This window comes from Chinchilla lanigera, unplaced genomic scaffold (assembly GCF_000276665.1).
Source record: "Chinchilla lanigera isolate Chin_1 unplaced genomic scaffold, ChiLan1.0 scaffold00047, whole genome shotgun sequence".
Lineage (NCBI taxonomy): Eukaryota > Metazoa > Chordata > Mammalia > Rodentia > Chinchillidae > Chinchilla > Chinchilla lanigera.
Genome location: NW_004955448.1, coordinates 1,782,507 through 1,795,256, shown reverse-complemented (window position 1 = coordinate 1,795,256; position 12,750 = coordinate 1,782,507). Strand labels below are relative to the sequence as shown.

Genomic DNA, 12,750 nt, shown 5'->3' with positions numbered 1-12,750 from the left:
CGCTCTCCGGGAGGGCCCGGGCCGCGCAGCCCGGCTCGCTCAGGGGCGCCGCACGGGCCCGCTCGGCGCCCACTCACCAGATCTGGAACTTGAGCAGCGGCCCCGTGGCGTACTGCATCTTCAGTCTCTTGCTGGGCACGCCGCCCAGATCGGCCGAGGCCTCGCTGCGGACCACTGCCGACGCCGCCACCAGAAGCAGCAGCACAAGCCTCATCTTAACCGAGACAGCCGCCGCCGCCGCCGTCACGCCGAGACTGCAGCCAGCCCACAGCCGCGGCGCGAGCTCGCCCCGCTGCGCAGGCGCGATCCGCCGAGGTCGGGTGGGGGGAGGGAAGCAGCAGTGCGCCTGCGCGGCTCCGCGCCTGCGCACAGCCTGGAAGGGAGCGCTGACCTCTTTTCCGCCTTGGCCCACCTCCATATTGCCAGTGTGCCCAGGCTTAAGGGAAGGAGAGAGAAGGTGGAAAGGGAACTAAGAAGCTAGTGAGACATCAGAGGAGCCGTGAATTGTTCCATCCGGCCGATTTGGACTCTGCATCCAGTTTTATTAATTCAGACGCTGAGCTGTCTGAGACAGGCATATGTACTTTCCACTTGACACCCTAATCCACAGGTCATGGAAGGGAATATCTTGGGTAATGCCTAAAATATTACATGGCTTTTTCTTTGATCTTGTATCTCTCTCCTAAAAGAATATTGGAAATAATTTTTAGACATATTCAAGAATAGAATAATTAGCCGGGCATGGTGGCACACGCCTGTAATCCCAGCACTCAGGAGGCTGAGGCAGGAGGATTGTTGTGAGTTCCAGGCCAGCTTGGGCTACAAAGTGAGTTCAAAACCAGCCTGGGCCGGATGTGGTGGTGCATGCCTGTAATTCCAGCACTTGAGAGGCTGAAGCAGGAGGATCATTATGAGTTCGTGACCAGGCTGGGCTTACAAACTGAGCTCAATGCCAGCCTGAACTGCATAGCAAGACCCTGTCTCTAAAAGAAAAAAAAAAAGAATAATTACCTTTCTATCAACCAATTTTAAAATTAACAATGGCATTTTGCAAATCTCAGATATCAGATCATTTAATCTATCCCTATCTAAATACATTGGTAAAAAAATTAAAAATGACCAGTCATTTAAAATTTATTGCTTAATATCAAATTTCCAGTGTTCAAATTTCTTAATACCTATTTGTTCCAATCCAGATAAAAATAAAATGTATACGTTGTCATTGATTCATATTTTTTAGTTCTGTCAAAGACTTACGACCAAGAACACATCACTAGTTGATAATTTTGTTAGCCAGGTGTGGTGGCACACACCTGTAATCCCAGCACTCGGGAGGCTGAGGCAGGAGGATCGCTGCGAGTTCGAGACCAGCCTGGGCTACATAGTAAGCTCAAGACCAGTTTGAACTGCATAGTGAGGCCCTGTCTCAAAAAACCAAAAAAAAGATAATTTTGTTTACTATTCTTTGCAGCAAGAAGGAATATACACCAGAGGGAACCATGGGAGGTCTCAGTAATGGAGTATTAGGAGAATGTTATGATAGGATTTGGACCTTGACTAAATGATATGGGGGAGGGTGCCTGGATGCCCATGGGTAGATACCTCAGTAAATCTTACATTTGGGGAGAGATTAGTTAAAGGTAAATTGTGAAAGAAAGCAGTACTGGGAAGAGCAAAGCAGGAAGCATCACAATCCCAGACATCAAGTTATACTATAAACTACAGTGATAAAAACAGCGTGGAACTGGGAGAAAAATAGACATGTGGATCAGTGGAATGGAACAAAGTGTAGAAACAACTCCAGGGGCATTCAGCTAGGTGATCTTTGACAAAGGGGCCAAAAACATACGTTGGAGGAAAGATAACCTCTTTAATACTGTAAATAATGCTGAGAAAACTGCATCTTCACTTACGAAAGACTGAATCTAGACTCATATATCTCACTATGTACTAAACTAAAATCAAATGGATCAAAGATCTAAATGTTAGGACAAAAACACTTCATCTGCTGGAACATAAAATAGGCAAAACTCTTGAATATATAGGCATAGGCAAGGACTTTCTGAATAGAACCCCAGTTGCACAAGAAATAATATCAACAAATGGGATAATATCAAGTTAAAAAGCTCCTGCATAGCAAAGGAAACAACCAACAGTGAAGAGAACCTACAGAGTGGGAAACATTTTTTGCCAGCGACATCTCAGAGAACTAATATTTAAAATATATAAAGAAATCAGAAAAAATAGACACCCCCAAAATAAAAGACACAATCAAAAAATGGGCAACAGAAATTAACAGACACTTCCCAGAAGAAGTATAAATGGCCAGTAAATACATTTAAAAATGTTCAGCATCTCCAGGCCTTAGACAGATGCAAATTAAAACAGTACCGAGAGTCCATTTTATTGCTCCAGGAAGGATTGCTCTCATCAAGAAATCTCACAATAACAGACGCTGGTGGGAACTTGGGGAGGAAAGAACCCTTCTACATTGTCAGTGGGAATGTAAACAGGTACAGTTACTATGAAAATCATTATGGAGATCCTCAAGAAACTAAAAACAGGAATTCTATTTAACCCAGCTAGTCTCCTAGGTATCTTCCTGAAAGAATTAAATACATTACATGACAGTGATGCGTAGTTATCCATATTTATAGTAACAAAATCCAAAACAGCTAATTCTTGGAAGCAGCCTATGTCTATCAACAAAGAAAACATGGTATTTATTCACAATGGAGCACTACTCTGCTATAAAGAAGGAAAAATTGGAGTCATTTGCAGGAAAATGGATGTGCCTTGAGAACATAATGTTAAGTGAAATAAATCAGACACATAGGCTTAGATATTCCATGGATATCCTACATGAGAATTCCAAAATATACAGAGCAAAATAAAAGATAATAGGACATAGATCTTTTGCGTAGGGAAGGGGACCATGAGCCGAGGGAAGGGGAGATACAGGAAGGAAAGGGGATGAAAAAAGAACTATTGTGTATTCTGTATACCTACCAACTCCCCACAAGGAAAGTGATCATTGTAGGAGATAGAGGAACAATAGGCAGCTAGGATAGGTACCTGAGGAAAGGGAGCTAAACCCTGGGAAAATTAGAGCACCAGGGGAGAGAGCTTTTCGGGACTTGGCCCAGGAGGGAAAGGTTAAACTGCAGACGAAAGCACAGCCTCTGTGAGGAGTGAATGGTTCAACAAGAAGTTGGACTAGTTAGGCATCTTGTGTCTGGTCGTTGTCCTCCTTCCCACAAGAAAACTGCCTCGTCTTGAGGCAGCTTCTTCTCCCCTCCTCCCTCTCCCCTCCCCTCCCCTCCCTTCCCCTCCCCCTTCTCCAGCTCTACCCTCCCCCCTCCGGTTCCTCCCCTCTTCCTCCCCCCCTCCTTCCCTTTCTCCTTCTTTTTCTTTCCCCTCTCTTACACTGATATTCTGAATAAAAGCCAGCGAGTTCTCAGCTTTGGTGCTGCTCCTGGGAGTCTCCCTAACGCTGGGCACCCTCGCTCCCAGTGACTGAACTAAATCTCCTCTCCCAGTAGTCTTTCATTCTGTGCCCCACAGAGAGGCTCAGTGGCATGGAAAGCTGGAGGGCAGGGGAGCAGGGGAAGTCTGCTCCCCCCAGGATGAGAGGCCTAGCTGAAAACGGGAACCACATCCTTTCATTGTTTTATCTTCTGGTCCCCACCAAAACAGCCCACTCACACTTATATATAAGCCCCTGAACCTGGGTACCTGCGCAGCGCCCTCACTCCAGTTTTCCTGTGGGTAGCGGCAGACCCATTGCACACAGCCCTGTCAAACTTTCCGTCACAGCTGTGCCTGTGTCCCAAGCAGAAACACTGAAGTGTATTAATCCTGGTAGAAGAAAATCAAGGAAGGCTGCAGACCCCAAATGGCCCTGGTCCTGGTCCTTTCCAGGGCCTGTGTGTGCGTGTGTGTGTGTGTGTGTGTGTGTGTGTGTGTGTATGAGAGAGAGAGAGACAGAGAGACAGAGAGACAGAGAGACAGAGAGACCTCCCCAGGGCTGGGGTTACAGGTCTGTGCCTCACACCCAGCCTCCAGGGTCTCATTCTTTACCTTTTCCTTTGATTGTATGCACTACCACACACTTTTGATTGTTTGCAAACCAAGGACACTGATTTAGAGCGCTGCATCTTTACTGCCTGTTGCCACTGCCGCCCCAGCTCTCAGACATAGAGCTATAGACAGACCATGCTGCACTAGCAATTCAAATCCTGACTGTCAGTGTCTGGGGGGCGCCCACACTGGTGGGGTAACCCTCGCCAGAAAGCAGCTAAGGCCCGGAGCTCAGAAGCAAGGTCGAACTCTGCGCCAGGAAAGGGCTAGAGCAACAGGCCAAGGATAAAAATGCTGGAACAGAGGCTTTAGAAGTCCAGTGATTTAAAAACACAGAGCTAAAATACAGGGACAAGTAGAATGGTCACAGTATTACCAGTTTGGGGGTGAAAGCCTTAGCTCTGGGGTTCTCAACAAAATAGACCCAGCCACCCATCCCATGACAGCCATCAAGGAGACAGCAGCTGGGCACTGTGGTACAGCGCTGCACTACCACTTGGGAGGCTGAGGCAGCAGGATCACAAACTCAGGGCCAGCCCAGGCTACATAATGAGACTCTTTTAATTAAAAAAAATGAAAAGACAAACAGTGGTGAAGGGCAGGAAGGGAGTTTCAATCAGCATAGCTGTATCAGGGCACAAACAGAGGAAGGAGTTCAAGATTTATCTTCAAGGGGCTGACAGAAACCTTGCAGTTTTATAGAGAAGAGGAACAAAGGCAAGGGTTGGGGGTGTGCATAACCAGCAGGGTAGCGCATCCTGGTCAGAAGGTGGCTGACGGTTTGCTGTCTCCAGACTGGTTCCGCAAGATTCTGGCCAGACCCATCAGTGCTTGAGGGGGCAGTCCTGGGTCCACTCCAGGGAGCGGCTCCTGTCCGATCCCAGGGTAAAGGCGCCCACTTAGAGGGGCAACCTCATCGTGGGGGGTGCTTCGAGGCTATACTTTCCTGGAGGCTATGTTTTTCCTGGAATCTAAGGAGGCTACAGGTTTAAGATAATGACTGGAGAGTTTCCAGGCACTGCTACACGGGGTTTCAACTGTACGTTGGGGAAGCCAGTGACTGAACTAAATCTCCTCTCCTCTTTGGTCTGTGCGCTTAATACAGCTTAGTTCTTTTTGTCTTTTTTTTTTTTTTTTTTTTTTTTTTTTTTGAGACAGGGTTTCACTGTGCAGTTCAGGCTGGCCTTAAACTCTTTGTAGCCCAGGCTGGCCTTGAACTTGCAGCAATCCTCCTGCCTCAGCCTCCTGAGTGCTGGGATTACAGGCATGCGCCATTATGTCTGGCCTTAACTTAGTTCCTTTTTATTATCCCTTTTTCCCTTTCCTCCATTTCTTGGTCCCCTTCCCATATGTAAAAGATCTATTTCCTATTATCTATCTTTTATTTTACTCTTTTTTTTAATACTTGGGTTTCTCATATAATAGAAACTGTGATAGCTGAACTGTATGTCTGATTTATTCTGCTTTACATGGTCTCCAGGGGCACCCATTTTCCTACAGATGCCCTATTTCTCCTTCTTTAAGGTAGAGTAGTACTCCACTGCATATAAGTACTTCTACTTTATCCACTCAGTTTATCTTGCTGCCCTCAGTCTTAAAGGAGGAAAATATAGGTGAGGTGAATTTAGGGCTAATTATGCTTGTGTCACTTTTTGAGTGATTATCTTGCTTATATGTAGAGCTAAGTGGGGATCTGACCTTGAGTTTTATGGTAATAAGGGAGACAAATACAAAAATGAAGACAGATATACCAAGCATTACTGCCCTGCTTTCAGTTACTCACTGGGCATCTGCAGGCCCAGCCCTGGGTCCCTGTCACAGTAGCACTGCGCCTGGACGCCTCGCTCATTGACGCGCAGACAACACTTGCTGTTGTTCCCTGGTAAAACAGAAGTGCGGCTTACCAGTGGCCCAGCCCATGCCCCTTCGCAGCTAGACGAAGCCATGTGACCAAGCTACATGCCTTGCTCAAGAGGCAGCTCCCTTCTGTGGGCTCCAGTCTTTCTCTGTCTGTGCCGAATAACCTTAGACACCTTGTGCTGAAGTGGGCGGAGTCCCTGAAACACTGAGCGAGTGGAATTGCTCACCACTTACGGACTCTCCTTAGAACTGTTACGTGAGTTCAACTTTGTTCTTTTAAAACACTTTTTTGTTTTTTGAGACAGGGGCTTCCTATGTAGTTCAGATTGGTCCTGAACTCACTATGTAGCCTAGATTGGCCTCGAACTCCCAGAGATCCTCCTGCCTCAGCCTCTTGAATGCTGGGACTATGGGTGTGCAGCACCATGCCAGGTCCTTTATAATTTTATTTATTTATTTATTTATTTATTTATTTATTTATTTATTTATTTATCATCTTTCTGAGACAGGGTCTCACTATGCAGTTCAGGCTGGCCTTGAGCTCATTTTGTAGCCCAGGCTGGTCTCAAACTTGCAACGATCTTCCTGCCTCAGCCCCCTGAGTGCTGGGATTACAGGAATGCTCCACCACGCCTGGCCAATTTTTTTTTTTTTTTGGTTTTTCTCCCGTACCAGGAACTGAACTCACGACCTTGCGCTTGCCAGGCAGGCGCTTTTGCCGCTGAGCTAAATCCCCAGCCCCCAATTTTTTTTATTAGTGCATGCTTGAAGTACATAACAATCATTTACTTTGGGCAGTTGGTACATGTTCGTAACCATCCTAATTCCTTTTTTATCCCCTTCTCATTCCCTCCCTTGCCTCCCTCTCTTGGTCCCTTTCGCATTTGCGAAAGTTCTATCTCCCTGGGTAAATTTTGTTCTTAACCCTTTCAGATTTAGCAGCTCAGCTTACATTAACTAACACACAACAGTAATAACAAACCCCACAAACAGTTGGGGTGGCAAGAGTTAACGCATCAGGTCTGGTTACTCTTTGTCTGCAAGTGAATCTGGAACCCTGAAGAAGTTTCGAGCAACCCTGGGAAAGCCTTGCTCAGAATGTTAGTGGTTTATGATTTTGTCAAATATGCCTACAGCAGTGAGCCATGCCATGCCAGTCTAAGTGCGATGATTTGACAATTAATAGTATGTGTCAGACTGACTAACAGATACCTAGATAGCTGCTCAGACAACACACCAAGTGTGTCTGGGAGGGTGTTCCTACAAGAGATTAGCATTTAATTTGGTAGACTGAATAACAGCACTGGCCTCCCCAGGGGGATGGGTGTCCTCCAGCCCCGAAAGGGCTAAACAGAACGAAAAGGTGGAGGGGTGAATTCCTTCCCTCTCCTAGAGCTGAGACCTTTTCCTGCACTTGGACTGCTCTTGGTTCTTGGGCTTGGAGCTTGTGTCATTGCCTCTAGACTCTGGCTCCTCTCCTCCTCGGACCTTTTCTGGTACTGCTTTGCAGATGGCGGATCATAGGTCTGATCAGCCCAGTTCAGCATATGAGCCAATCCATCAAAGTGCATTTCATCCATCACCTATCTATCTATCATCTACCTACCTATCATCTATCTCCTCATGGTTCTGCTTCTTTAGAACCCCTAATACATCAGGGCGCTTTGCACAAACATTAAAACTGATGATGCATATCTGATTTTATCACTGGAGTTTTAAGTTTTGATTGCCGTGGCCAGTAGCAGGATATGGCTAAGTCACCCTCCTCTCTATAAAAGCCACAGACCTGCAATAAAAGGGGCTACCCTGGGCAGGGACGTACCATACACCGTCAGAGAAAGAAAGAGGGAGGGGAGGGAGAGAATGAATGAGATCCCCGGTAGGGTTATACGCAGGAACCAAGAGTTGGCTGATTCTTGAGAGTGGACCTGGGTAAGAAACCGAGGAAGTGATCTTGTTTTCAATGCATGAATAATTTTTGTATCTTTAAAATTTTGTCCTATTGTCATATAACACTTACTCAAAGAGTAAATAAAAACTAAGCCAGAGCTGATACATGGCTGAAATTCTATCTCTTGGGAGGCTGAGGCAGGAGGATCACAAGTTCAAACCCAGACTGGGAAATTTAGCCAGATTGTCTCTAGTAATAGTAATAACAGTAATGACTGAGGATGTAGCTTAGTGGCTACTAAAATGACTATATTTTATTTTTGACACATAGTCTTACTAAATTGCCCAGACTGGGTTCAGACTTGTGATCCTCTAGCCTTGCTCTCCCAGAGTGCTGGGATTACATGTGCACGCCACCACTCCCAGCAAAATGACAAGTTTTAAGTTAGTAACATATTTTCCAGGTATGCTCTAAAATTTCGAATTCCTCATTATTTTCCCTATACCGTACCGCTAACCTTTGGAGCCCTCTAGTGACAGATGAGGAACTGTGACTAAAATGCTTTTATTTTCAAATTAATTTTAAAGGTATATATACATATAGAAAACTTTTAGGCGTGTGCTTTACTAATTTCCAGTTTCAGATAGCAGCATAAGCACATAAATTTGCCTCTCTCTTCCAGGATTTCAGTGGCAGGACAAGAAGGTGGTACAAGACAACAGAAGCAAGGACGACCGGCGGTCTAAAAACTAAAACCCGAGAACGCACCAAGGAACCGGCTTCCAGCCACTTCCCTGACATGCCAGGGGCGAGATGACGGCGGGAGCTGGCGTGGGTCCTCCAGGGGGCACGACGGAGGGACAGCGGGCTCCGAAGCAGCGCCCCCGGCGCCGGCTTAGAACTGCACGGACGTCTCCGACCGTGAAGAACGCGGGGCTGCTCGTGTACGAGCCGCATTATTTCTCTGCTGTGAGAAGCCGAAACCAGAAAGAGAGACCAATGCGTACAATAGGTCATCTGAAACAGGAAGAACATGTTCAAAAGGGAGGAGGAACCAGGAAGCGGAGCGGGAAAGCACGGAAGGGAAAGATAAAGAAAAAAAAAACACGAAAAGAAGGAAAAAATGGAAGAGGGGTTGAAGGGAGGGGAATGGGAAAAAATCAAGTTATATCACGTACAGGTACAAACTCCCTGTGATGAATGTGATCATTGTGCATACCTAAAATGTACCAGTACACTTAGTCAAGAAAAGCACGCGAGGCTGCCGCATTTCCGCCCCAGTGCTGCAAACTGCTTTCCAGAGGCAGGCCTAACATTCTAAAGTGAAAGCAAGCTCCGCCCCTGGAGGAAAAAGAAAACGTGCTTTGAAGCCGTGGAGGTCCCCCGGCTTCCCACCGTCACCCCTCCGGAGGCAGCCGTGCCCAGGCAGCCGGCGCCCGCTCAGGGAGGCCGAGCTGTCCCTGCAGAGCGGTAATTTACCGCGGGAGCTACGCGTGAGCGCTGATCTGACATGACTCGTAATGGGTTGGTTTTACGTGGCAATCTGAAGAGCCAAAAATAAAATGCTCACCTTAAAACTTTGGGGGGCAGGAGATATAGCTCAGAGGCACAAGTGCCTGCCTGGCAAGTGCAAGTTCTTGAGTTTGATTCCCGGTCCTAGCGCCCCCCAAAAAAACATTTAAGAAGAAATCTAACTTTTTTCACCTTTTTGAATTGCAGCAAACATCAGACTTTCTTTTTTTTTTTGTACCAGGAATTGAGCTCAGGACTTCGCACTTGCCAGGCAGGAGCTGGTGCCACTGAGCTATATCCCAGGCCCTTAGACTTCTGATTTAAATTTCACTTGGGACTTACACATACTATATTTTAATTTTTTTTGAGATAGGGTCTCACTATGTAGCCCAGGCTGGCCTTGAACCTGCTTATGTAGCCCAGGCTGGCCTTGAACTCATGATCCTTGTGCCTCAGCCCCCTACCCCCTGCCAGTGGTGGTATTACAAGCATGCTCCACCATGCCCAGTGATGGGGTAGTATTAAAGTTATATTTTATTTAGCTTTTAAAAAGTGGTATAAAGGGGCTGGGGATTTAGCTCGGCGGCACAGCGCCTGCCTGGCAAGTGGGAGGTCATGAGTTCGATTCCCGGTACTGGAAAAAAAAACAAAAAACAAAAAAATTTGAAAGAAAAAAAAAAAGTCAACCATTTGGGCCGGCCAGGTGTGGTGGTGCATGCCTGTAATCCCAGCACTCGGGGGGGCTGAGGCAGGAGGATCGTTGGGAGTTCAAGGCCATCCTGAACTGCATAGGGAGACCTTGTCTCAAAAAAAAAAAAAAAAAAAAAAAAAAAAAAAAAAGTGGTATAACAAGTTTGTTTGCAATAGGATGGTAGCCTGTGATTTCATTAAAAATCTTTTTAGCAAGAAATATTTAAAATGGTTCAACCTATCCCACAAGTTAGGCAGAGTGGCACATCCATGTTATCCCAGAACTCTGGGAGGCTGAGGCAGGAGGATAGCAAGTTCAAGCTCAGTCTGGCCAATTTAATAAGCCCCTGTCTCAAAAAATAAATAAAAATAAAAATTTTTTAAAAAGGCTGGGGAAGTAGCTCAGTGTGAAGACCCTGGGTTTAATCCCTAGTACTTAAAAAAAAAAGCATGGCTATGTTCCCAAAAAACTTCTTATGGATCCTGAAATCTGAATTTCATGTATTTTTATGTATCTTCAAGTAATTTCAATTTTTCAAGCGTTTAAAAATGCAAAAACTAGGCTAGGCAGGATTTAGTTGTGGTTTGCCAAGTTCTGGCCTAAGGCATCACTTTTAAAGGTTATGCAGTACTCTATTCTATCATTAACTTTTCAAAGATATAAACATTACTGGGACTAACTTTTTTGTAGTATAGTTCTACCCAGGTCTGTAATTATTTCCTCTAAATAAATTCCTACAGGTGAATTTGCTGGATAGAGTATGTAAAATTCAATGCAGTCCTCTCTGTCTTTTTACTATATTCCTTTAATTTCCCTTATTCTTGCCTTTTCACCTTCCTACTTTTATTTTATTCTGTTTCAGCTCCAGCTCTTAGCTCTGGGGCTCCCTCGTTACATGCATGGCCGGCGGCTGCATCATTGCGCCAGCTACTCAAACTGAAGCTGAGAGAGGCTGGGAGACACACAGGGCGCCGTCTGTAACCACACCAGCTTGAAAATCAAATGTATGCTTCTCACGCACACTGTAAACCAACATGAGTCATAAAGGACTTTGTTTTGGGGTCACTCGAGACCCATCGTCTATGACATCACCTGCCCACACACAGCCCTCAGGGTGGGTAAGGGCACGAAGAATCATCATCAGCGCGTACATGCTTCTGCTGAGAAATGAGACGCCTCTCTTCTCACTAACATTTTATCAGTTGAAGCTTTTTATCCATGAATAAATTTAAAGGGATGGGAAAGTGTAAACTTCCCACATGCTCAGGAGATGAGAACAAGAAATACTGGTCAGCACAGTAACTTCACCTACTTTTGAATCACCATATATTAGATGCTTGTTTTTTTTGGATGTATCTTGGTCATATATTTTGGTAACAGATCTTGAGTTTTGTCTTCTATTTCACTGGACAAACCAATTATAATTACACAAGTAAATATATCTATTAAAAAATGTGTATCTATGAATGACATTTTGAAATTGTCTTACTTTTCTCTTGTTGCTGAGACAAAATACCTGACGCCTGAAATTAAGGAAAGGTTTATTTAACCCAGTTTGTGTAGGTTTCAGACTACAATCAGCTGGCTCCAAGGCAGGCTGGCACATGGCAGAGGGCAACACTTCAAGGCAGCAGAAGACAGCAAGAGCAGCAAGAGCAAAAGGCAGGAGAGGGCAGCCAGCAGCCTCTTTTCCTTCCTTACACTATATGCAAACTACCCCCCCAGGCCGGTGTAGCACTCACACCCATAACCCCAGCACTGGACCATGCACAGATCAATCAAAAACTCTAGAAGCCCACCCCATGACTTCATGAGGCTTTGGGGGGACATCTAGAAATAAACTATAACAGAAATGCTATTATTTCTAAATGCACTGTATTCCTTTGTCACTTGTACTGTATTCATGAGACATTTGACAAATGGATCCATCAAACTTGAAAGAAAATGTGTGAAGGTTATACGTTCTAAGCCAAGTCTGAACTAGAGAATGAGGCACCTGGTACGGGCTTACCCCCTCTCCCTCCTTTCTCATAGAACAAAACATGTAGTATTGGTAAGCCTGGAAAAGCAAGGCTTGTCACAGTCATTTCTGCCATTGTACCACTTAGGAACTCTTGCTTCTTTGCCCAGCTTTGAATACTAATGTATTTATATATGGATGGAAACCCAAGAACTGCTTTGAAATGTCACTTGTATAAAACCTCTTAATATTCCTAACCTTTTTCACTAATTCAGAGAAATATTAACAACACAAAAATGATCTCCAGTCAAACAGCAACCACCATGAAACTAAGTTCTCAAAACCTCATATTTTGCTATTATTTGGTCTTTTAAGACAGAGTCTCCCTATGTGTTTCAGGCTGGCCTTGAACTCACAGCAATCTTCTTGCCTCAGCCTATTGAAAGCTGGAATTACCAATGTGCACCGCCATCCTTGGCTCACGTGTTACTTGAACATAGTTATATGCGTGTTTGAGTTTTTTGTTTTTTTTTGTTTTTTTTTGGTTTTTCTCCGGTACCGGGAACCGAACTCACGACCTTGCGCTTGCCAGGCAGGCGCTTTGCCACTGAGCTAAATCCCCAGCCCCTGTACCTCTATTTAGACACCTCAGTTGCAAGCAATATGTGTACACTCAGCCATTTGCCAAGGGCCTCCTGCTCCTTCCTGTTGACCAATGGCAGAGTTACACTCACACCCTGCTACCAGACCCTTTAT

At 45.3% G+C, this 12,750-nt stretch overlaps 1 protein-coding gene and 1 long non-coding RNA gene across 2 annotated transcripts in view; one reads left to right on the top strand and one right to left on the bottom strand.

The window, feature by feature from the left end:
- The window catches only part of LOC102025635 (selenoprotein T), a 19,324-nt gene extending 19,026 nt beyond the window's left edge, over positions 1-298 (bottom strand). Inside the window, exon 1 of the mRNA XM_013518685.1 lies at positions 78-298. Within this exon, the coding sequence (XP_013374139.1) occupies positions 78-214 (137 nt within the window). The 5' untranslated portion in view covers positions 215-298. The remainder of the gene's footprint in view (positions 1-77) is intronic.
- Positions 299-9,069: 8,771 nt separating this feature from the next.
- Positions 9,070-11,501, top strand: LOC106149518. Its single transcript, XR_001235766.1, has 2 exons — positions 9,070-9,355; positions 10,897-11,501. It is a non-coding gene; the product is annotated as an uncharacterized LOC106149518 (long non-coding RNA).
- The last annotated feature ends 1,249 nt before the right edge of the window (positions 11,502-12,750 follow it).